Below are 22474 nucleotides of genomic sequence, written 5' to 3'. Positions count from 1 at the left end.
TACAAGTGGGGTCATGAGCCCGACAGAAATGCGATTGTTTGTGCCAGCACTCGGGGTCACGAGGCTGGCAGAAGTGGGGCTCACCGGCGGAAGCGGGGCTGCCTCCAGGAGGAGCTGGGAGAGCTCCGGAGGGCAGCATGTGGAGTTGCCTGCTGGTGGGCATTTTTCTGATTCAAACTATCTGGGGGGAAATAACTGGCAATTAGATACAGAATCGGTAATAATAATTTATCAGGTTGTCAAGAACAGGGGTAAGTGCCTTACGGGATTAAGTTTAAAAAAAAAACAAAAAAACAAACAAACACATAATAAACCAGTACTACTGTTATTATATTATATATATAATACACATCAAATATATTATTTATAAGTCGCTTCCTTCCCTCTCTGTGTGTTCATTACTTCTGATCCCTGCAAACCCTTTCTCATGGACACAGACCTACCCGTGCGGAAAACCTGGGCTCCCTGTCAGGCAGCGCTTGCCCGGGCAGGTCACTGCCAATGCCACCACAGCCTGAGCTCGAGGTCTTGACAAGAACCATGCCCCGAGTCCCTGACTGCCCACGCATTGCACAGCTTATCCCAATTCCAGATAATAATGCCTTAAGGTACTAATCTGCCATCTTTTCCCCAGGCAAGGCTCCATAGGCAGCACCGGGGCTGCTGCCAGGTCCAGGAGTCAACCACCTTTCGAAAACTGTAGGAGTTACGTTGCTGATGAGCGTGGGCACAGGGATCTAGTGGTGAGAGCAAGGACTGCACGATGCAGGATCCGGCTATCATGCCAGAGGAGTCACTGACTCATGGGCGACCTTGTGCAAGTCACTTGATGTTCTTGTGCCTCTGGAAAGTAGGTTAGATAACAAACGGGCCCTCCTGCGTTTGATGCTCCGTGAGCATCACACACTAAGAGATAATACGCATCAAAAATGCAAATCTGCCACGAGTGAGGCCTGTAAGGAGAGTGGGGCAAGAGGGGCAGGGCTGTAAAAGCAGCGAGCAGCTGAAGGAGGGCCACAGTCAGGTGGCAGGAGGAGACACAACTTTTATCAACGCTGTATTTTAAGTTATCTGGCACCCAGAGCAGAGCCGGGAAAAAAAAAAGGAGAGTAAAGCTTTGGGAAACTTTATTATAGACCAGATTTGTTGTGGGCTGAGGGCTGTATTCCCACTTCTTGGTGGCTCCTTCTGTAGGAGTAACAGTTGTTAGCATCTGGCGTATGCATGAATAAAACTGCCTTTTTTTTTTTTTTTTTTTTTTTTTTTTTTCCCCTGAGGAGCCAAGACCAAGAGATGGAGAGGAAATACAGCATACTTCAGGGAGTACACCAATCACTGCCAAATAAAGAGGCAAGAAAGGAGTAGTTTCTGTGGATGGAATTTGCTTTCTGCGGAATACAGGGAACCGAGTGTCTGAAGGGCCGGGGTACCAGCAGCCAAGCGTGATCCACTCTCCCCTAACGCTGTTTGTCAAAGCATGAACACACGGCACCAGCAGGGATGTCTGCATTGTGCTAAAAATTGAGACCGACCCTCACAGCTTACCTCTTAGACACCCCAACCAGAACTGAATCGACTGAAACACAATCGACACTAACCCCATTCCCAGCCATCCTCAAGCCACGCTGTTTTTTCAGCATCCATCTTTGTGAGTCCTCTGGCTCCTCAGAGATGCACACGCTCATTTTGTGCAGGCAAGCCTCATGATGGGGGACTTAAGAGCCTGTGCAACCAAGCAAGGTGCGAGCCTGCCTGTGCAGGTTTAACAGGAGCAGAAACACAAGCAAGTGCATGATTCAAGGTTACAAAGCTGAACCACACAGCTTCATCTTCTATAATAACGGAAATCATTAATAACAGTTCACGCTCTCAAAGTAGTTGCCATCCGAGCTCTCGAAGAGCTTTATTAGCGAGCGAGACCTCAGAAGTCTCTCTAAGGTATTAGCCCCCTTTTAGAGGGAGAAGGCAATTAAGAAGCAGCCATTTGTGTGACTCGATCAAAGTCAACACGCAGCACGTCAGCAACCGGCTTTGCGAGGCAACGCAGAGCCCCCGGCGCGACCTCTCACGGCTGTGGGAAACCCAAACCAGATCTGAACCAGATCCGTGGGACACACACTGAATGCTCTTGTAACCCTACGTGGGCTTGGCACGGTGCCCCCGTGGAAATGCCTCAGAGCCCCCTTTGCGGGATCCGAACCAAAACCTGGTCTCTGGTTCTGCTGGAGGAGCTACCCGTGATGCTTGTTGCCACACAGTGAGCGGGCAGCATCTTCCTCACAAAACATGAATGTACTTGGAAGAAACGGTGAATTCAAGAAAGAGGATGTGATTCCTGGCCCTATTCACTCAGTATTCCCAGAAACAGGCTATGGCAGCCAGGCTGCCTCAGGCTGCTCAGCCAGCGGGGCCCAGGCCATGGCCAGGCCTGGTGCAGAGGCAGGGAACCGGCGGGGGCACCGGGGGGACCAAGCAGCCCCGGAGCTGCATGGCCAAGGGACCAGCACCACTCCTCCAACAAAAAACTGCCAGAGAGGGAAGGGGAGCAGCAGCACGCAGCCGCTAAACACGCCCGGGGGCAGTGCAGGAGGACAAACCATGGCGAGCATCGCCAGAATCTGGCAGTGCCGCTTGATTTAACACCTCCTTTCTTACAGAAAATTACGTGATTTTCCTTGTAACTGCCAAGAGTCGGGGCCTTGGCGTCACACCGCGTGCAGAAGATGGGAACTGCGGTGGCCGAATTTACCCCAGCCAGCCCAGGGTCTGCTCTCAAATTGTATTGTTTGCATTGAGCATCTAGAAAGCTTACCTGTAATGCAGCTACACCGGGAAAAATACTGTAGGATCCACACAGCTGGAAATAAACGTCACATGTTTTTACCAGCTGGGAACGTCATGGTTAATTCCAATAACAAAAATGAGCTGACCTTCACTGAAAGCAAGCCATTCACAGAAGTTTGAGACCAGGCTAAATGGTTTGATCATCTGACCTCCCGCATCTCATGAGCCATTAAGGCCAAGGATAAAAGTTTTGCTAAACTGTCTTTGTCAGTTAAGAGGGTGAAGGGAAGCAGCAAATGCACGGAATGCTGTTATGATGGCTGGGCCCGCCTCCCCTGCTTCTGCCTGGACAAAGTCTGTCATTTAGGGCAAAATTTAAATTTATCGGCCAAAGCCCACTGCTGCCAGTAGAAGCTGCATCTCCACTAGAGGGCTTTTTTTGCTGATGCAGATCTATGAGCAAGGCTTTATTGCATAAATTAAATCTGTATTTCAGAGAGTCATGTCTATACCGAACTCGGTATTTTGCATCCAGCAAAACAGTATCTTCTAGAAGGGGAAGGCGTTTGGATTGGGAGATACACATTTGGAGAACCCATCTCTTCCCTGCGAGCTTGTTTCAGTGAATGTTCACTCTCTCTGTGCTAAGAATGTGCCCTTTATTTTTGAGTTTTCCTAAGTTCAGCCCTTAAGCCTTTTTCCTTGTTATGTCTACGCTATTTCCTTATTAAGTTTGTTTGACTTCAAGGTACTCAGAGCCTGCAATCAAATTACCCCTACAGCTCCTTGCCTGGTCAGGCAGACGCAGCTCCTGCAGCCCCTCGCTGCCGGCCGAGCCGCAGGGCAGCCCTGGTGTCACTTTGCTCCCTCAGCAGCTTCTCAGTGGCCTCTCAAAAACAGCCCCCAGACCTGGATGTGGCATTGAAGTCTTGGTTTTAGCAAGCCCATCTGGGGTGACGCAGCCTCCTTTTGCTGTCCCCATCCCTGTCTGTTCACCCAAGGGTCACGGAAAGCTCTCCCTGTCAGGCCGTGCACCCGGTGCCGCAGCTCTCCCGTCCTTCCCAGCATCACCACTGGTCCCAGTGCCATGCTCCACATAGGGCTAATATGCCCCTTTCTCCAGGGGAAAATCCGAGGGGATTTTGCTAGAGCTCCAAAGTGTCTTAAAAATGAATGTCAGGAAACACCGATCTTCCCAAGCTGAGGAAAAGACTCTTGAATGCAAGTTATCTTGTCATGTTGATTTAGAGATATTTATTCCTGGAGATGTTTAACACCCTCTCTAATTACTAATGGACTAGGAAGTACCTTATCATTCTCATGTGATGCAAACACATCATCCCGCTTCCTTCCAAGCACCGAACAGGAATACTTACTGCACGCTTCTGCTTTCTCCACACATCAATGAACGCACAGCATTTCTTCACAACTGTTCACAGCGCACCCAAACAGCTAAATCCCGGTACCTGGACCTCGCACAGATCTGCCAGACCTGGCTCTGGTCTTCTGGACCACGCGAAAAGAGATGTCTACGATTCTCACTAATGAACTGAGAGACTCAGACCTGCGTTAATCACCGCAATGCTGTCAGATTTCAGAAATCTGCCCCAGGACATTTGCTAGACCAACCCTGCACCGGTCATAGGACGGCCCTGAGCCGTGGCTGGCCAGCACCGGCACACAGCCACGAGCCCTGCACTCCAGCCGTGCGCTCCTCCCTGCCCCAGCAGCCTCCAGTGAGCCAGTTCTGCATCCCCAGCATTAGCACGGAGATGGACCTGAAGCAGCAAGGAAGCAAGCACGGTGCCAGGGCAAGATGCATCTCTGCTGTTCTGGTAATACCGGAGCCTTCTGAGACACCCAAGTGAGCAAGCACAACAGCGGTGGACCAGGGAGGAAGCAGAGTGGAAGGCAAAGGGCCTCACGCTGCTGACAGCCCCCCTGGCCATGAGGCTGTGTGATCTCCCAGGTCCTGCAGCGAGGCTGAACCCTAACCACCGTGAGATGTCAGCTCGCTGTGCACTGGGGGGACCTGAGCCCTCTGCCCCCCCCCCCTTCCAGGCTCACCCTTTTGCTTTGGTTAAAATATTTCAATAAAAATGATTTCAATAAAATATTTCTTGAAACTGAGTTTTTATTTTGTAAAGCACTTCACATCCTTGCACTGTCACCCCAGCCTCACCGTGCCGTTAATGGGCGGGTGGAGTGTGTGAGGGTGCAGGACAAGGCCCTCTCCCTCTCAAGCACTTACAAGTCCGTGTAGCAAAGCCATAGCAACAAGAAAAAAGCTTGTGTTATTTCACATCCACGAGCAGCTCCTGCCATTCACTGATTGTGTGACCTTCTGTCAGCAGTCATTGAAGCAACCTTTGAAAATGTTTCTGTATCATTTAAACCCGGTTACTCAGCCCAGACCGAATCTGCCAAGGTAGCACCAGCATCTCCAAGCAGAGGGAGCTTGGCATTTCAGTGCTGGGGTTTGTTCTCCTACAGCGGTCATATTCCACCAGCCACTGTGCACGAGGCCTCAGTGGAAATCATGCTGAACGGTGTGGCATGGAAAATAAATCCAAGGATGAGTTTGAATGAGATAGAAAAGATTGTCTGGAAAATGACTGCAATAAACTCAAATAAGCAATCATTTAAAAATGCTAATATTTATCGTTTGAAAATGAGGTGGAAGGATCATTATAGATAAATATCAAATATCCTCTTTTCATTCCTTTTTGCTGCTAGACTGAAAAGGTCAGAAGTTCAGAGGAGGCTTTAATACCTCAGCAGATACCCTGAAATATGGCAAATTCTGCACTATGTGGCAAGGGTAAGGGCCCGATTTTTCTCACACAGGAGAATTGCTATAAAATTGGAGTGAAGGAGGGCGCACAGCCCAGGAGCTCCTGCATGTTCTACTGAACCCAATATAAGCTGCATGTGTCAGGCATGCCAGAATAAATGTACTGACTCAAAATATATTGATCTTCACTGATGTGAGAAAATTATTTGACTTTTGTTCTCTGCATACTTCCATGCAGGATAGTAATTTGCCTTCTTGTTCTGTAAATTCTGCAGGAACTCCTCATTGTATGAACAGCCATGGAAAGAACTCCTTACTTTACTGTTCTTTTTTTTTTTTTTTTTTTTTTTTTTTTTTGTCCCTAAGCATAGATAAAATGCTTTCTCTAAGGTTCTTCTGGCTGTGCTTCCTCGTGGAGACACTGTTGCCCTAATACTGATGTGCTTAACGGCAGTAATAAATTACAGTTACATGCACATTTTTTTTCCTGAATAATGAAGTTAAAAGGCCACTTTGGCATAAATTCATTCATTGTTACCCCTAGTGAAGCAAGTTCCTCCTGGTGCTGCTGCATACAAATAATTGCTTTTGGCAAAAGCCAAGTAGAACACAAGTCGGTTGCTTAATTTATTTCTATTAATACCATCAAATGTTAGCGTAGTGCAAGGCGGCAAGGTGGCAAGGCAGCAAAGCTGAGATAGAGGAACCAATATCTTTTTGTAAATTCTGAGATATAAAAACCATACCATGTATATTTGTGTAGTGCAAACAAACTTAAAAAGCAGGGAGCATTTTCAACTTGTTTTTACATTAGTAGCCACGTCAGAATAACTCCTGCCTTTAAAGGACTTTTGCAGTTTGCAAACACCTGAAACCACTGTAGCTGCAGCTCCCTAACCCTAAAGCTGCCTTGCTGGGAAGAGGGGGGCAGCAGCCTGTCCCCCAGCAGTCCCCCAGCTCAGGGAGCATTCTTGTTAGCAGTACATCGTATCTGTCTGTATAGTGATAGAGCCAGTGCAAACTCCTACAGCAAAATTCAGGGCACACACTTCTCAAAACTCTGAGTTACCAAAACAAACCAAAGTTCTCGAAACACGCATCCCTAAACATGCAGCTTCAAAACTCAAGATTCTGTCTGTTAGCTTCCAGGAGATTTCCTGTTACAGAAATAAGATCAAACTGCAAGTCCTGCTTTCTGCCTGCAGAAACTGGCACAGGAGTTTAGTTAAGCTTCACAACACGCTTCTCTTGAACAGCGCTTTGGAGCCAAGAGGAATCGCCCTATCAGTAGAAAACGTGTGAGTGGTAAATAAACAAACCTGTCAGACTGTCCTTTACGTATACATCAAGCTTAACTTGAAGGAACCACCTCAAATGCTGAAAAACACGGTTAGCCTCCACAGCCCACTAAGTCCTTAACCTTGGTGGAGAAAAGGTTGGTAGTTAATGGCACGTGCATTGGCGGGGGCTGCAGTCACACCGCTCTGCTGGGATTTGCACCAAAACCCAGCAACAGCTCTGCATGAGCCAAAGGAAATGGCAGCCCTCGATCCTGGATGGCCAAACGGGTCCCTGCAGCAGCACCTACCGCAGCCTGTCCCCTATCCTGCATCTCAAACCCCGCAGCCCTGTCCCTCGTCCTGCATCCCAAACCCCGCAGCCTCATCCCGCAGTCCAGGCTGGAGCTGTCCAGAGTTCTGCCTCTGGCCCGGCCCTGCGCAGCTCCGACGTGCAGCTCAGCCTGCTGCAAACAAAGCCCTCAACCCACTTGGGCATCCAGCACAGGCAAAGGAAAAATTCTGAAACACAGCAGTGCTTCCTGTCAGACATCGATTTGTTCTCAGGCAAGGTTTCACCGCTGAAACGACGGAGGAGCTCTGTGTCTGTCCCTTCAGCTCCCGACAGCAAACCCACGTCTGGCATTTCATACTCTGGCACTGGATTCTCTTACCGGCATCCCCTTAGGTTGCTATTAGATAAACAAATATCCACGGGGCACAACTTCACGGTTCGAGCTATCAGCAATGTTTCCCTCCCCGGCACAATGCAAACTCTTTCATTACTGCAAACTGGCAATAATGCAGGAGATCAGATTTAGGTTTCAGTGTGCTGGAAAGAAGATCCAGCACTGGCTTCCAGTGCTGGTTTGTGGGGAGCGAGTAAAACATGCTTTTCTTTTTATAGACTGTTTCCATGGTGCACAGAGGTTCCCGTAGCTAATTCTGCAGCTGCAGAACTTCAGAAAATTGCGTAGCCTGGGCATATAATCCTGTGGCAGCCTGCCCCATCCAGTCCCAAATCAAAATCCAGTGGCCTAATACTCTTATCAACCAACTGAGCCCTCTCCCACTGCGACACAAGAGCAGAGCTGAGCCTCACCAAGCTGCTGACCAGAGCAACTGAAGCATTGGCAGGGTTTCGGAGCCCATCTGCTAAAGCTCCCAAGCAAATAGGAAGGGGTAGAGAAACAAATTCCTATGCACTATATTTATTTTTAAGACAACTTTTTGGAAGAACCGTAAGTCTAAAGATCAAGCAGATTGCTACAAACAATAAGTGCACCAAGTACACCTCAGCTCCTCCCCGCTGACAGGACTGATGCAGCTGTTTGCTTTTTCACAGCCAAAAGCTTCAAGGCAGGCTGCCCTCCCCACTGCCATGCAGCAACACTTGCTGTACTTCCCCAAAGCCATCCCCGCCTGGACAAACCGGACATATCCAAAAGCATCCTCCAAAAATCCCCCGAAAAGCACCAGCCGCCCCCTCTGCCCCTCCACATGGGCAGAAACCCGCCGTGCGCCGCACGCTGCTCTGAGGCAGGAACTCACCTGTTCCTGCGAATTCATCACCCGCAGCTTCATTTGCTTCAGATAAGTAGAGGTGAGCGGCATGTTGTAGTCAATGATCCCAGAAACCAAAGAGGAAGGTGGTTCGCTCTCTGAAGAACAGAGGGAAAACTCAGTTTAGATGTGGGAGCGCAAACCTGCGATGCGTTCTCATAATCATTAAACATATGTATTTGAAGCACTTAGGATCCCTAACTAGAGCTGGTGCCCGCTGAGCTAAGGTTCCTATAAGAATACGACCCCACCAAGAGGATAATTACAGAACAGATGTTGTTTTGGAAAAAGAAAAAAAAAAAAAAAGCATTGCTGTCACCTGTGGAAAAAGACTACACGCAATATATAATTTTGCAGCCTACCAAGCTAAAATGTAATAGGAAGAAACTGAGTCTTGCTGAAGTCTCAGAAGCACTTCCATGCAAATGGGATTTATGCAGAGGTTGATGAACACGAATATATTTGCAGCTTGCTTTAGCATTGCAAAGTCTTGCCAATTTTGCCGGGATTCCCTCAGGTAGGAGTTAACATTAAGGCAACTTATTAAGTATCGCTATCTGGTGATGAAGATTATTTTTAACACCCTCATTAAAACACAAACTTAATTTTAAAAAATCTTCAACTTAAATTGTTCCTGTTGATTCCTCTGGCTGCATCATACTGAGCTCTGGAGATCACTCTTGATTCAGACTGCTCCTGCAGATCACTTTTTCCAGCCAGACTAGGCAAGTCCCAGTAAAGCAAATCCTCAATGATTTTTCTGAATTCACAAAGATTTGTCAGCTCTGTCGTCATCACTGTGGAGCTCCCTGCACAGGACTTGGAGACTGCTACAATTATTTATTCTACCACTACATTTACATGCTCATGCAGTGTGTTTGTTCAAGAGGAAAGTTGCCATTTCCCACAGGAAAGACTGCTGGCAAAAAGGAAGATTTCTTTGCCTTCAGCACAGGGATATGCAAGTGTGGAGAACTGACCCAACCTTCCCGGGCACTCAGAAGGGATGTGCAGCCATCCACGGGAAAGCGAGCTTAAGCAACAACGAAGAAGGATTTCCAGGAGCTGAAGGTGAACTGATGGTGGGAGGTTTCCATTCCCGTCTCTGAATCCCACTGCCTGGCTTGCATTTTCTGGGGTCACCAGTTTCACAGGCACCTTTGACACAGCCCTTTTAACAAACAGCCTTCACAAAATGTTTTACAGCAGCTTAGAAAATCCATCAACCCAAACGTAATGGGCCTGACTCTCAGAAATGCTGAATATCACAAAATCCCCGTGGAACTCAGTGGACCTGAAGACGCTTCACACCTCTGGAAATTTCACATCTATCGTGACTGACTAAGAAATTACCTGACCCAAAAACATATTGTCTGTAACTGAGTTAAACATTGCAAAGTTTTTGCAAATCTTCCACATCCAGAGCCTAGGAAATGCGCCATGGAAATGTGGTGTTTTCTTTCCAGGTCCTGCTAATTCAGTCCTGGGCATCTGAGGCTTTCTTGCCTCGGCACGCAGGACAGATGGCCACAGTTACTCAGGCCATCACTCGCTCGCATATGAAGGTGCAAAGCTTTTAGGAATGTTGTAAACTTGGGGATCTTGTAAACTAATTCCTCTCCTCTTTTCTCATGGCTGTATATCACCGCTCCCTGTCATGCTTCGACCTACGGATTAATTAGGAGCAGTTTTATGTATACATCAAGCATGCAAAATAAGCCATTTTTCTACTGTGCAAGGACGTTATCTTGTGACAAAAAGACGCGAAATCCCAGCACAAGGGGTGCTTCCCGCAGGCTGGTTCTGCAGTAAAAGCAAAAAAAGCTCCCAGGAACAAAACCTGCCTCCTACACAGCTGGGCTGGGGTCACCGGGATGAGTTTAGGAAAGCTTTGCTAAGAATAACACAGATGGGGCTGCTCTCTCCTTGAAGCCCAGGCCTGAAAGAGGCAAGGCCAGCACGCTGCTCTCCTGCATCTTGCCCATCAGAGCTCAGAGCTGCTGCGTGAGAGCAGGAGAAGGGAGATGAACCTTGGCACTTAGATCTGCCTGAAACCATCCCGGTGTACCCCTGGTATCATCCCTTCAGCAGCAACAAATGTCCTGTAATTTGGGCGACTGCGACAGGAAGAGCTGGAGCCTAAAAAACTTGTATTTGTTTATTTGTTTTAAAGCTAACTGGAAATAAAGAAAACCTTTGTTTTAAAGGGCCTGGAGGACTCCACAGGAACAATCCTCAAATCTTATGTCACAAAAGGGGTACACTGGAATCACTTAGCTCCTTTTGTAAAAGTTAACTACCACATGCCCCATGTGTTGGAAATACAGATGAAACAGGCAGAACGGTTTAAAGTAAAATGGTTTCAATCCTAATTCTGGACTCGTATAATTCCACTGGAATTAGCCCTAATTTAATAACAGTGTAAAAGTACGGTGTTGTTCAAAGCTTCCCATGAGTAAGATAATTTTGCTTCCATGAATTACGTGGGTGCCCTGCAGGGTTCAATGTTAGATATGTTTAATTAGGGATTTTTCTGATTACAAATGAAGTGTGCTGAGGCTTGTTTAATGGACAAGAGAAGTAGGAATAGATAGGAATGACTCCAATGCTTCTATCTTACTGAGTTAGAGTTTACATATGTGTGTCTGTGTGTGTTTATGCATGTGAATACACCTAAATAATTTTTCTACAACCCCAGCATTTTTTTTTGGTGATTTGCTCCAGATGAATTGTTGAATATGCATTAGTGAAATCAGACACTCTTCCCCAGTAAAAGTTACCTTATCTAATCTACTCTATGTGTTTTCACAGGTACTTAGTCACTATTTAGGTACTACTCAGAGCAGAAAGGTATTTCTGTCCTTCCATTCCTGGTGGATAAGGAGCAAGACTTCTGATGGATTTTCTCTTCCTCTTGGGCTTATTTTCGAGAGAATTAGTAAGGGGGAAAACCTCATGGCAGTCATTTTGCTCTGCTTTGCTCAGGGAAGCAGATATCAGCTCTGTTCAGGGTTTCTGCAGCCAGGACCACTCTGGGGAGGACACTCAGCACCTCGCCTTCGTGTGCTGCCACTGAGCCTGGATGGTGCCACGGCTCCAGGGCAGGCACGCAGGGCACACGGGGCAGGACCCTGCCACCAGCAGCGCCTGGAAAGGGGACCTGGCCCCGGTGGGCAGCAACCCGATGGGCAGCTCTGCAGCCTCCCACCCCGCTGCCCTTCCTGCTCCCAAATTCCTGGTGCAGCCGCAGCACGAGGGGCAGCACGAGGGGCCCCACGAGTGGCAGATGCAGTGCGGCCGGTGTAAAGGTCGGGCTTGCACCCACAGAGGCCAAAGGCCACAATTTCTCTTGACCTGATCTGGAGGAGGGATCGGGCCCTTGGCAGGCAGGATGGGCAAGGGCTGCAGGGATGGAGCCTGGGCTAATAAATGTCACGTAGGATTATTTGTGAGAGTTTCTAAAAAATATAAAGCAAGCACAAAGCATTTCAGTAACTAGCTATGGATAAGTGGCACACATAATCCACTTAAACGGAACCTCCGGGCTGTCTGTAGGTCTGTTCCTAGTAGTAAACAGTTGGAAATTGGCATTTAATACTAGAAAGTTCCTATTGTTGGATCCTGTGTTCATTTAACTCTGCTCATCTGCTTGATAGGAGCTGCCAGATGATTCTATTTGCCTTAAGAGTTTTGGAATATTCTAATTCTCTGCAGTTTGCTTATATTTTTTTATAATTTTGTTGGGTGAAACCTCTCAGAGTCAGTTTGATGTTTTGCACTTGATGAGGAAAACAAGTTCACAATTCAAAAAAAAAAAACAAAACAAAAAAAAAAAAAAACATAAAAACATCAGCTTTAACCATTTACTCTAGAAGAAAACTTGATCCCATCTTACGTACTGCTTATAGCTTTTAGGCCTCAGAGCTGCAGATTGGCTCAGTTTACAAAAGAATCGTAATGAGCTAACTACCACAGTTGCCATGCTAATTGGTTGTATACACAGGCATAATATAACTTTGATTACCAAAACGCTTTCTGTTATCCAAAATGGGATCATGACGTGCATATCTATTAATTACTGCAAATTCCCTCTTTATCAGAAACTTCAGTTATTCAGACATATTCAGTGTCTTTCATTACCAAATTAATAGTTTGAAGGAAAAACTTTAGCTCAAGTTTTCTCAGAGATCTACGCTTCCACCCACATACAGTCACGAGCTGATTGCAGACCTCTCTGCAGAGGTTTCGACCCAAGCTTTGTACAGTTGCCCTGGGGAAGGTGGACCCAGAAGAGGAATCGCCTGCTTGGAAGGAAAGCGGGGCTGAGCAGCCCCTTCCCACTCCCTCTGCTGAAAACAGTGCATAAGCAGAGATAGACAAAACGAGTTTTAAACAATTCTTTAGCACTTGCTGCAAAAGTACACTGAAAATAGCATGGTTTGGGAAAAACGTTTCATACAGACACATCCCATGAGTGGGGCAACCACCGACAGCTCTCCAGTGATGTCTGGTAGGGGATGCTGCCCGCTCTGTTAGTGCAATCCCGTTGCCTTTACCTTTGGGCTCCAGTCCGTTGGAGTTGAAATGCATCCTCTTCTGGCACTCGGTGCAGCTCATCAGGAACCTGGTCACAGCTTCTCTCGGGAGAAAGGCATAGGTCTCTGCAATCTGGAGAAACAAAGAGAGGGCTGCATGGCCTGCCTGAGAGCCCGAGGGCCGGGGTGCGGCCGGCACCGTCCCCCCTCACCCTGCACAGCTCAGAGAGCTGGGGTAGGGGCAGCAATGGGGTGCTGCTCCCAGCCCTGCCCTGCCCCATGCAGCACCCGTCCTGCAAACACGCTTTGGAGGGCGGCCGAGCAAAAAGGGCCAGGTTCAGCCCCCCCGCCCCAAAACTCCTCTCTGCTCCTCCTTGGAATCTGAGAAGAAGGAAGCTACGAATGAATCAAATGAGAAAGTAAGGCCTCTTCTGCTCTGTTTGCATTGTTAATTACCATCGCACCAGTAACCTGAAGAATCCATTAATCTTTTGTAAGGGCAGGTCACTTTTTCCCACAATGACAATCAATTACTGTTAATAATACTTTGCACTTTTGTGACATATTTTATCTAGGGAATTGAAAACATTTTTACAAATAGCAATGAATTAAATCCCCTGAACCTTTGTGGGAAATGTGTATTTTACAGATGAGAAAGAGCTAAGGGTAAATTTTTTAAACTTGGGTACCTGAAGTTAAAACCCTATATCCAGACCTCAGCACCCACAGAAGGTACCTGGCTGTTGTGGGCCCCTGCTGTTCCAATTAGTCCCTGCCAGCAGCAATCTTACAGTGTTTCTAAAGACCATGTTTGGGTTATTTGGAGAAAAGATGAGGCAATTTCAATTTTAATGTAAAGATTTCTTCAAGGCCGTTAAGAGACCACGGAGTCCGACCTTCTGTATAGCACCAGGCAGGGAGCTTCACCCAGGTTCTCCTGCAGCCCAGCAGCCTAAAACATCTTCCAGGAAGACATCTGGTCTTAATTGGGAGACATTAAGAGGGTGGAGAGTCCACCTCTCACGTTGGGGTTGGTTCCTCCAGCTAATCACCCATCCTGTTTGGTCTAAGCGACTCGTCCCAGTGCAGCGGTTCCCAAACCAGGGCCATGACCCCAGCAGGGGTCACAGCACTTACAAGTGGGGTCATAAAGCAGACAGAAATTCAATTGTTCGGGCCCCTCCTCGGGGCGGCGAGCCCAGCAGAAGCGGGGCTCACACGGGAAGCGGGGCTGCAACCAGACACCCGGGGAACCACGGCAGCGGGGCAGGGCAGCCCGGACCCCCGCACCCTCCTCTGGCCAGGAGCTTCAGCCTCCCACCTCATTTCGTTAACAAAATCAAAGGTGCAGGAATTCCAAGCATTTTTTTTTTCTATCCTACGGGAAGGGGTGACGTTTAAGTCTTCCTAAATAGATAGAAAATACGGTATGGAGGAAGCCTGCTGGGGCAGGGGGGGGTTGTGGTGATGGCAAAGCAGCGCTGGGACCTGGCGCTGCGGTGGGAGGGAGAGACATCCATCTCCACTGAGCGGCAGCAGAGCCCAGTGTTTTACATGCATGCTAATGCCAGATGGGTAGAAAGTTCAGGCAGGGACCTCCTCGTCCCGGCGATTCAAATGGAGGATGCAGTGCCTGGTCCTCATGGGATTCTCCTTCTATTTAGGCACAGCCCCACCTAGCTCTGCTGTGGCTGCCTAGATGCCCGGCTCAGCCCCTGCCTCTGCGCGATAATTTATCCCTGCTCCAGCACCAGGAGCTCCCACAGAAACGCTGACGTTCAAGGGCCTGAAAATTGCTGCTGGCAAATGTGGAACCGCGGCGTATGCAGAGAGCTGTCCCTCCGCCTCGCCTGCGGGACCGAGCCCGGTGTCCCTGTCGCTTTTGCTCTAGCAGGCCCTCAGCTCCTGCTGCAAACGTTCAGCTAATTTTAGTGGTACAGTTGTTATTTCTCAGCTGATTTGATGCTCTGCAGAGCAGACAGCTTCCCTGATGAGTTATCTCCCATCCAAACTCCCTTTCTGATTGCCTCCCTCTGGAGGTCAGGGACAAGGGCAAACTCTCCAGTGCCTCTCTAATCAGAAATGCTGGGGAGAGGGGGAGGCAGCTGGGGGCAGCCGAGCTCCCGGAGCCGACTGGCCAGAGCTGCAGCCCCGGGCCCAGGGGGATGCACGGTGCTGCAGGGGGAGCTTGGCCTGGGAGGGAGCCTGAGGGCAAAGAGTGGGACCCCGCTGCTGCCCTGGGCTCCCCAGGCACAGCCTCATCCTTCTGGATGATGAACTGAAGGAATTAGGGAACGGCTGTCATGGTCCATAGGGCAGGAGGGCACGCACATTGCAGTGCCAGCAGCGGGGACACAGGGCAGGGCTGCACCATCCCATGGTGTGGGATGCACACAGACAGCCCCCAGCCCCATGAGGGCTCCAGTCCTACACCAAGCCCTGCACAACCCCAGGCATCATTGCAGAGAGTGGGGTGGCCTGTGCAGAGCTCTCCGAGCTGCTGCGGGCACCAGAAACGCCAGCTGCTAAAAGCCACTTCTGTCTCCAGGCGACTCAGTCCTTGGGGCTGTGGGATTCAGGAGAGCAGCTCGGATTTGGACAGTAAATTCAGCTCTTCTTTTAACGGGAGAGCCCAAATATTTGCATCGAAGGGCTGTGCAGAGTCAGGAGAAAGAGGGAGCTCCCTGGAGAAGCACACTTCAAGCTAAATTATTCCTGACCTAACTAGAGTGGCATCAGGATGGATAGATCTGCTTCTCAGCAGCCGGGGAGCACCTGAGGAGACCCAGCTCGGGAACAGCCTCCATTTTCCAGAGGAGGGAGCTGAGCCCTGGGCTGCTGAGGCCAAAGCCCCCGGCGTGGTGCAGAGCGGGGCCGGGCTCTGGCTGTGCCCCAGTCCCTTCTCCTGGCTGCTGCTGCCCTTTGAGGCCCAGCCCTGACATTTCCCTGGGGAGAGGCTGGCACAGGGGAGGCAGATGGCACAGAGCAGAGCGCAGGGGACAGGGTAAACATCCCCTCACACATCAGCGATGCTGAGCATTTCTCTTTTCCTTTTTTTTTTCCTTTTTTTTTTTTTTTTCTTTTTTTTTCCCAGACATGTACAGTTGCCTTTGTATGATTCATTCGGTCTTTCCTCTCCAAGCAGCCGTACTGTTGTGCTGCTGCTGCAGCCCCGCTTCCCGTCTCCTGAGCGCAGCTGCTGTGCCTTTAACCAACTCTTTTCTCACGCCTCCTCGCACAGGCAAGCGGCCTCCATCGCCTCCAGCCTGCAGCCTCCCCCTCCGGCCGTCCCGCTGGCAGCGCATCCCGCTGCCCTGCGCACCCATCCCCTCGCCGCCGGGCGCACCAAGAGGGGTCTCACCGCTCGGTAGGTTTTCTTCTGCCCGGCATGTTTGGGTGCTTTGCCCGGCTCCGACGAGCTCTCCACATGCATGGAGTATATGATGTCAAAGAAATCTTCCACCACAGCCACGCGTTTCAGAGAGATGCCCTCGGGCTCCGACAGTCCATCTGCCCCCTACAACAGTGCAGGCAAGTCGAGTTAGTGTCAGCGGTGGGTGACAGGGGTGACGAGATGGGCCCGGGGCTAATGTGGTTGGAGGGGGCAGAGTCGCAGAGCGCCAGCCCCGAGCCGCCTGGGGCGCAGGGGAGGTGGGGGATAAATTAAACAGTGCTCCGGGGAGGAGGATGCTGTAGCCAGGGCAGTGGCGGCTGCTGCTGTTCTGCTGCTAAAGCTGCCAGTGAAATTGGGCCAGGAACAAAAACGAGGGAAGAGTCCAGAGCGGAGTCGCAACCAATCGAGAAATTCAATTTTCATAATGTGGAATGATTTTGCTAGGCTGGGAATAGGCAGAGGAAGCTCTGTGGACCTGCAGCGGTACTAAACCACCCTGGGAACCCCCGAGACGTGCGTGCCCGTGCGTGGGGCACCCCAGCTGAACGCCGTCCCCATGAACACGGTCGATAAGCAGGACAAGATTTCACTGCGATGCCAGGATACGGCCCCTAAAGGAACGAGTCAGAATCGCCCTCCTTCCCTGCACTGACCTTTCCGCGGCACCCTCCCTCCCTCCCATACGCAGAGCAGCTGAGCGCTGGCAGCAGCAGCACAGCTCTTTGTGTTCGGATGTGCCGAGGAGCAGGAGGCTGTAATTCTGCCACACGGCAGTGGTGACAGACTGGTGGGAGTGGGAAGTGTGGTGAGCAGTGTTCCTCCGAGCCGACTGGCAAGAACGGTGTCAGCTCACGCTGGCAGGGAGCGCCGGGGAGGGGAGGCAGCTTTTGGTAGCCGGCAGCTGCTGACGGCGCTCGGGCACAAAGCCTCGGCACGGGGAGCAGCGATGGAGGCGGTCGGTGCCTGCCCTGACGGCAGGGGGTACCAGAAAGGGCCAGGCTTCTGGAGGTCACTCTGCCTCTGCTTGAAAAAATGCCATTGCTGCGTATGGATATATAAATATATGCTACACACACACACACACACACACACATATAACACTTCCCTTTGAGGCCCGCGTTCCGAAAATAAATGCACAGATGCAGCCCAGTTTGTACGCAGCAGGCTGGTGAGCAGCAACCTGCACATCTAAATGACCTGCAAACTATCTTCATGTGCATTCAAATCTGTGAATGCGAGCCGAGGGCTGCGTGCAAAGGAAATATCCCATCTTCCAAGCTGTCTTTTTTTGTTGTTAGTGGTGCTTGGGCTGTATATACTCACACGGACTACAGATTGAATAAATGCTGTTCTTAAGCCTCCAGTCAAGGGAATCTCAAAAATCAATCATTTAGAGGGATGGACTTCTGCTAAAGACTACCCAACGTGCTGGGTACGCAGTCTTTTACCGTGAAGCGCTGCCTGGTGAAGCTGCTCACCCCGATTTCAGAGCAGAGACCATCGACACGTGGGACGGGTGGGCGTGCTCGCCCTGCAAACGGGCACGGGGCTTTTCCTGCACAAGCCACCTCTCCCTTCCCTCGGGAGCTCTGAGCTGTGTATAAAGGTGGCTGTAACAAAGAGAATATTGAGAACGAACACAAGGGGCACGGTGGCAGGGCTGATGTGGTGGGGGTCGGGAAACTTCGCCTGAGGGAGGGTTTCTGAGGAATATAGATCTAATTTCTTCTGTCACTGTTCGGGGAGTTTCACTTTAATCCAGGGCATGGGTATTCCCTTGCCAAGGAGGAATGGGCATTAGGAGGCTTCCTACTGACCAATAATCCTCAGAGCAGGGTTGAAATGAGGATAATTAGAGAAACAGGACAAAGGAAACTGCATCAGGAGGAAAGCACAGTCAGTCGCAACAAGCAGAGCCCTCAAAATTAAGGTTGCAAACAACTCCCCACGCAAATCACTATTTCCAGGGCCATCCCAACCAGCAAATACCCTCATCCCTGCAAGGCCGGTGGTTGCCCGTTTCCTCCTTGGTTTTACAATGACTGCAGCTAGGAGAGCCTTGGGGTCTGGCATCACTACAGCCTCTCTGCTCATCAGTGCTGGCTTCCTCACCAGCCCGTCCGGATGCCGGGTGCCAGAGCTGCCTCCTCGCCAGCCCGTCCCCTGCTGCAGCCCTCCCGAGTCCTCAGGCTCTCCAGCCCCTTGTCCGTGCTGAGACCTCTCCCCCCATGATGACTATTTAGCTTTGGGAAGCAGGTGAGATGCAAGCAGTATCAAAGCCACGGGATATCAGAAGCTGTACCAAGTTGGTGATTCTGGGATTATGAAGGTTTATCAGTGGCAATATAACCAAATGTTGACCTAGGATTTAAGAGGACATATGTGCTATAGGTTACCTCTCAAAGGGCCTACGCCCCTCTCCTTCTTCCTTCCACACCCAGGATTGCTCACGAGTATTCAAGGCATGAGTCAGAGCCCGTAATATCTCAGAACGGCTTAAAAGCCATTAAGTTTAGAAAGCAATAAAAATTCAGTTGGGAAGAAGGATGAGCATAAAGGATGCTTTTGCCCCCTACTGGTGTTGGGGCTTTACTGGGAGCTGCCAGCCCCCAAAACACGTGCAAGATTTCAGGAGTCGGCCTTGAGACAGGTGCTTGGGAAGCCGGCGGCACCTCAGGTGCTTGGCAGAGGGAGCCCCCTTGCCATGCCCAGGCATCCCACCTCCTCCCACATTTGCCCAGCGTTACTTGGCCTCTCCTCCTTCCCTTTCTCCTCCCCTCCTGTCCCTGGTCTGTCCCCTGTGCTATTCCTACAGCTTTTGCTCCCCTTTCTCCCACCATCCCAGCCACCTTCGGTGCTCTCCAACCCCTCCTGTCCATTTCTCCCCTCGCTTCCCACCAGCCTCCTTCCTCCCCACAGCCCTTTGTCTCCCTCCTCTCCTCACCCCTCTTTCCCCCCATGCCCCCCGCTCCCACTTCACAGCCCCCTTTTGGCCCCAATTCCCACACCAGCCTCCCGCACCCTTCTCCCCGTGCCCCCCACCTCTCCTCACTGCCCCTGGCCGACCCCCAGCCCCCTGAGCACCAACCCTAAAGGCACCGGGGCTCCTTTCGGTGCCGGGGGCCGCGTTGTGGTTAGGGTCACCTCACACCCACAGCCCCGCAGCCCCCCTCACCCCTCAGCACCCAGGGGCGAGCCCCGTGCTTGGGGAGCTGGCGGCGGGCCTGGGGCTGCCCTCACGGCCCCCTCCCCGCATCTTTGTTCTCCCGCAGCCTCCCTGCCCTCCCCTCCTCGGCAGCCCCTGCTCGTCCCCGTTCCCCCGGGGCCCAGCGGCTCGGGCGCGGCCGTGCCCTTTCTCTGTGTGTCCCCCCCCCCCCCGGGCTCCATTTCCCTGCCCCGGGCCGTGCAGCTCGGCGGGGGCCACCCGGTGACATCTGCCGAGGTGGCGGCGGCGAAGGGAAGGGATGGGGGGGGGGGAATAAAAGGCCGCCCCCCCCATACCACCACCACCCTCCCCGTTCGCCGCCGCCCGGCCCGGGCTGAGGCCCCGGCGGCAGGTAGCGGCGTCGCCATGGCAACCGGCGGGGCCGCGCTGCCGGCGGTAATCCGCTCCCCCGGGCCGGGCCGGGCCGGGGCCGGCTCCTCACGGTGGGGAGGCACCGGCTGGCGGGGGGGGCGGCCACCGGTGGGGATCCCCCCCGGTCCTACCCGGCCGTGGGGCACGGCCCCGGGGTGATTTCCCTAGGCTGCAAGCCGGCCCCAGGTCCCGGTGGGCAGCGGCCACCCCGAGAGCCCCCGGCTGCCCCGGTCCCTGCTCCCGGCTGCCCGCCGGGCTTCTGCAGCCCCCTGCGGCCATTTCTTGGCTGCCCGGGGTGTGGAAGTGGTCAAAGCCGGGGGTCTGCGGCTGAGCACAGCGGCGAGGGGCACGCTGCACCCTCCTGGGTGCTGGGACCCCCGCGCTGACCTCCGCACCGGCTGCTGCCTCCCTGTGTAATGCCAGACCCAAATGTGCGAGGAGCAGCCTCGTGCAACGGCTGCCCGGCCCCACAGCCTCTGTGCCCTTGTCCCCTCTCCTGGCTCCAGCCTCTGGTTTGAGAGAAGCTGGGAGGATTCAGTCCGAACACCCAGGGGTCCGGCTCCCCGCAGCCTGCACGCCTGGTGGGGTCACTGCTGGAGGATGCAGCACAGGCCCAGGAGGAGCTCAGGAGCCTGAGGGTCCCGAGGCTGTGGGGCAATGTCCGTGTCCTCCAGCGGTGCTGGCAGCTTTCCTGGGTGCAGCAAGCCATGCCCTGCACCACTCCGCAGGAAAGCGGCTGTTTTCAGAGGGGGGTCACGCAAGGGCCATGGGGCAGGGGTGCTGGAAAAGGAGCGGGACAGGAGGGAGTGCCGGCTGCTTCCCCATCTGCTGCGCTCAACGGCAGATAAAACGCTCCCCTGGCCTTTACGCAAGGGGCTGATAGCAGCCGAATTCAGCTTCCTGCGAGCAAAAAGCCACTTCCTGCTGGCAGAGCCCTGCTGATTATGGCTGCACGCTGCGTGCTGTCCGAGGAGCAGACCCTCAGCCCTCCCCTGGCCTCGCACGTCCCACATGAAAGTGCTGGTCTCTGTCTCTCGACCACAGCATCTCCCGCCGGCTCAGTACAGCCTCTCTCGGCACGTTAAACTCTTATTTCCCTTGGCTACCTGGAAGGGCCGCTGTCACGCTCATCCCCGGGACACCCGAATGGGAGCTTTGGGGCTGGTTGCATCGAGCGGCCCCTCAAGGTCACCTCTCTTGCAGGCCGGGAAGAGGCAGCGCCATCCCCTCTGCCTGCAGTGCTGCAGGGCAGGAGCCAGGCTTCCCATCCCGTGCCCCCACGAGGGTTCATGCCTGGCAGTGCCATCTCTGCAGCAATCAGCAATCCCTGCTCGTCCTCGGTGCCCGTGGTGGTTCCCTCTGCTACGTGCACGGAGGCGCTGTCAGGTTGCTGCTTTGAGATTCACAACCTTGGTGTTGTGCCTTTCTAATTTCCTGTAGGTTGTGCTTTGTTCTAAGGAAATTGTTGTTCTTCAGAAAAAAAAATGATCAGCTGTGACCAGGAGCGGACACACACAGGAAAAAGCAGTGGGCACCTACAGAGGGACAGAAACCGCAATATACAGCAAGGGGCAAAATTCTGTCGCACTGTCAGAAAAATTCCTGTCAGTGCTTCAGTGGCTCGCACCTTGCATCCATCCACCTCACCAGACCACAGCCTCCAGACTCTGCGCCTGGCGCTGCAGGTACCACAAGGCAGACGGAGCCAACATGCGAGGAGCACGAGCCCACCTCTACAATTACTCCTTCTGCACAGGCTTGGGTACCGAGACAGACGCTTTATTTCAATATGGACTCTTACAACTTTTGATCAAGAAACTGTTCTTGGTACTTCTCATCTCTGGGAAGTCAGTGCTTGATTGGCTTCTATATTTAGACTTCTCCAGGGCTTTAGGAAGTTCACTCCTCATGGTATTTAGGTGTAGGATGAAAGCAGCTTTTGCGGGGGATATGTTAAACCACAGCAGGCTCCCTCTGCTAATGCTGCGAGGAGAAAGAAGAGCTCGATTCCTAGAACTTCCCTCTTCCTCTTGTCCCTCATACCATGGGCACAGTGCATGCCTTAGGAATAGGCCCTGGGGAAATGCTAGACTGAGGACAATATCAACCGTACAGCTAATGATAAAAAGAACCCATCAGAGTAACATGGGAAATGCTTTAACTTAAAGATTTTGCTCCTTTTGATCCTCAAGTATTTTTCTGGGATTTTTTTTCTGAATGTATCTGGTTGGAAATCTGGGAAAAAATGGTAGCTAAAATGATGACGTTTCTCTGTGCTAAGCATTTATACATCATTTTGCACGAACTACCAGGCAAACATGAAGCCCAATCCAGCTGTTATAGCTCCAGTCCTCCTCACTGCAGTAAAACCAGCCCTGGCTCTGCTGATCAACTGATCTTCACCACGGCCCAGGAGAGGTAATTTCTCCAGAGGGAACCAAGGCAGGCAGAAGAAGTAATTTCCCCAAGGCTACCCGCTGACTCTGGCCGGGGGCTGGTGGAGCAGCATACCCGAGTCCCTGACTGCCAGCCTCGTGCTCGGTGCATTCG

The 22474-nt window shown here is 51.7% G+C and overlaps 1 protein-coding gene across 1 annotated transcript in view; it reads right to left on the bottom strand.

Annotated features, from left to right (window-relative positions):
• The window catches only part of NOL4L (nucleolar protein 4 like), a 58727-nt gene that overhangs the window by 25678 nt on the left and 10575 nt on the right, over positions 1-22474 (bottom strand). The window contains exons 2-4 of the mRNA XM_082773221.1: positions 16315-16470; positions 12975-13086; positions 8407-8516 (exon numbers count right to left, since the gene is read on the bottom strand). Coding sequence (XP_082629347.1) covers positions 8407-8516; positions 12975-13086; positions 16315-16470 — 378 coding nt within the window. The remainder of the gene's footprint in view (positions 1-8406; positions 8517-12974; positions 13087-16314; positions 16471-22474) is intronic.

The sequence above is a fragment of the Aythya marila genome, assembly GCF_965140915.1.
Source record: "Aythya marila genome assembly, chromosome: 16".
In the NCBI taxonomy this organism is placed as follows: Eukaryota; Metazoa; Chordata; class Aves; order Anseriformes; family Anatidae; genus Aythya; species Aythya marila.
The sequence above is the reverse complement of the archived record's forward strand: the minus strand, read 5'-3'. Positions and strand labels throughout refer to the sequence as shown.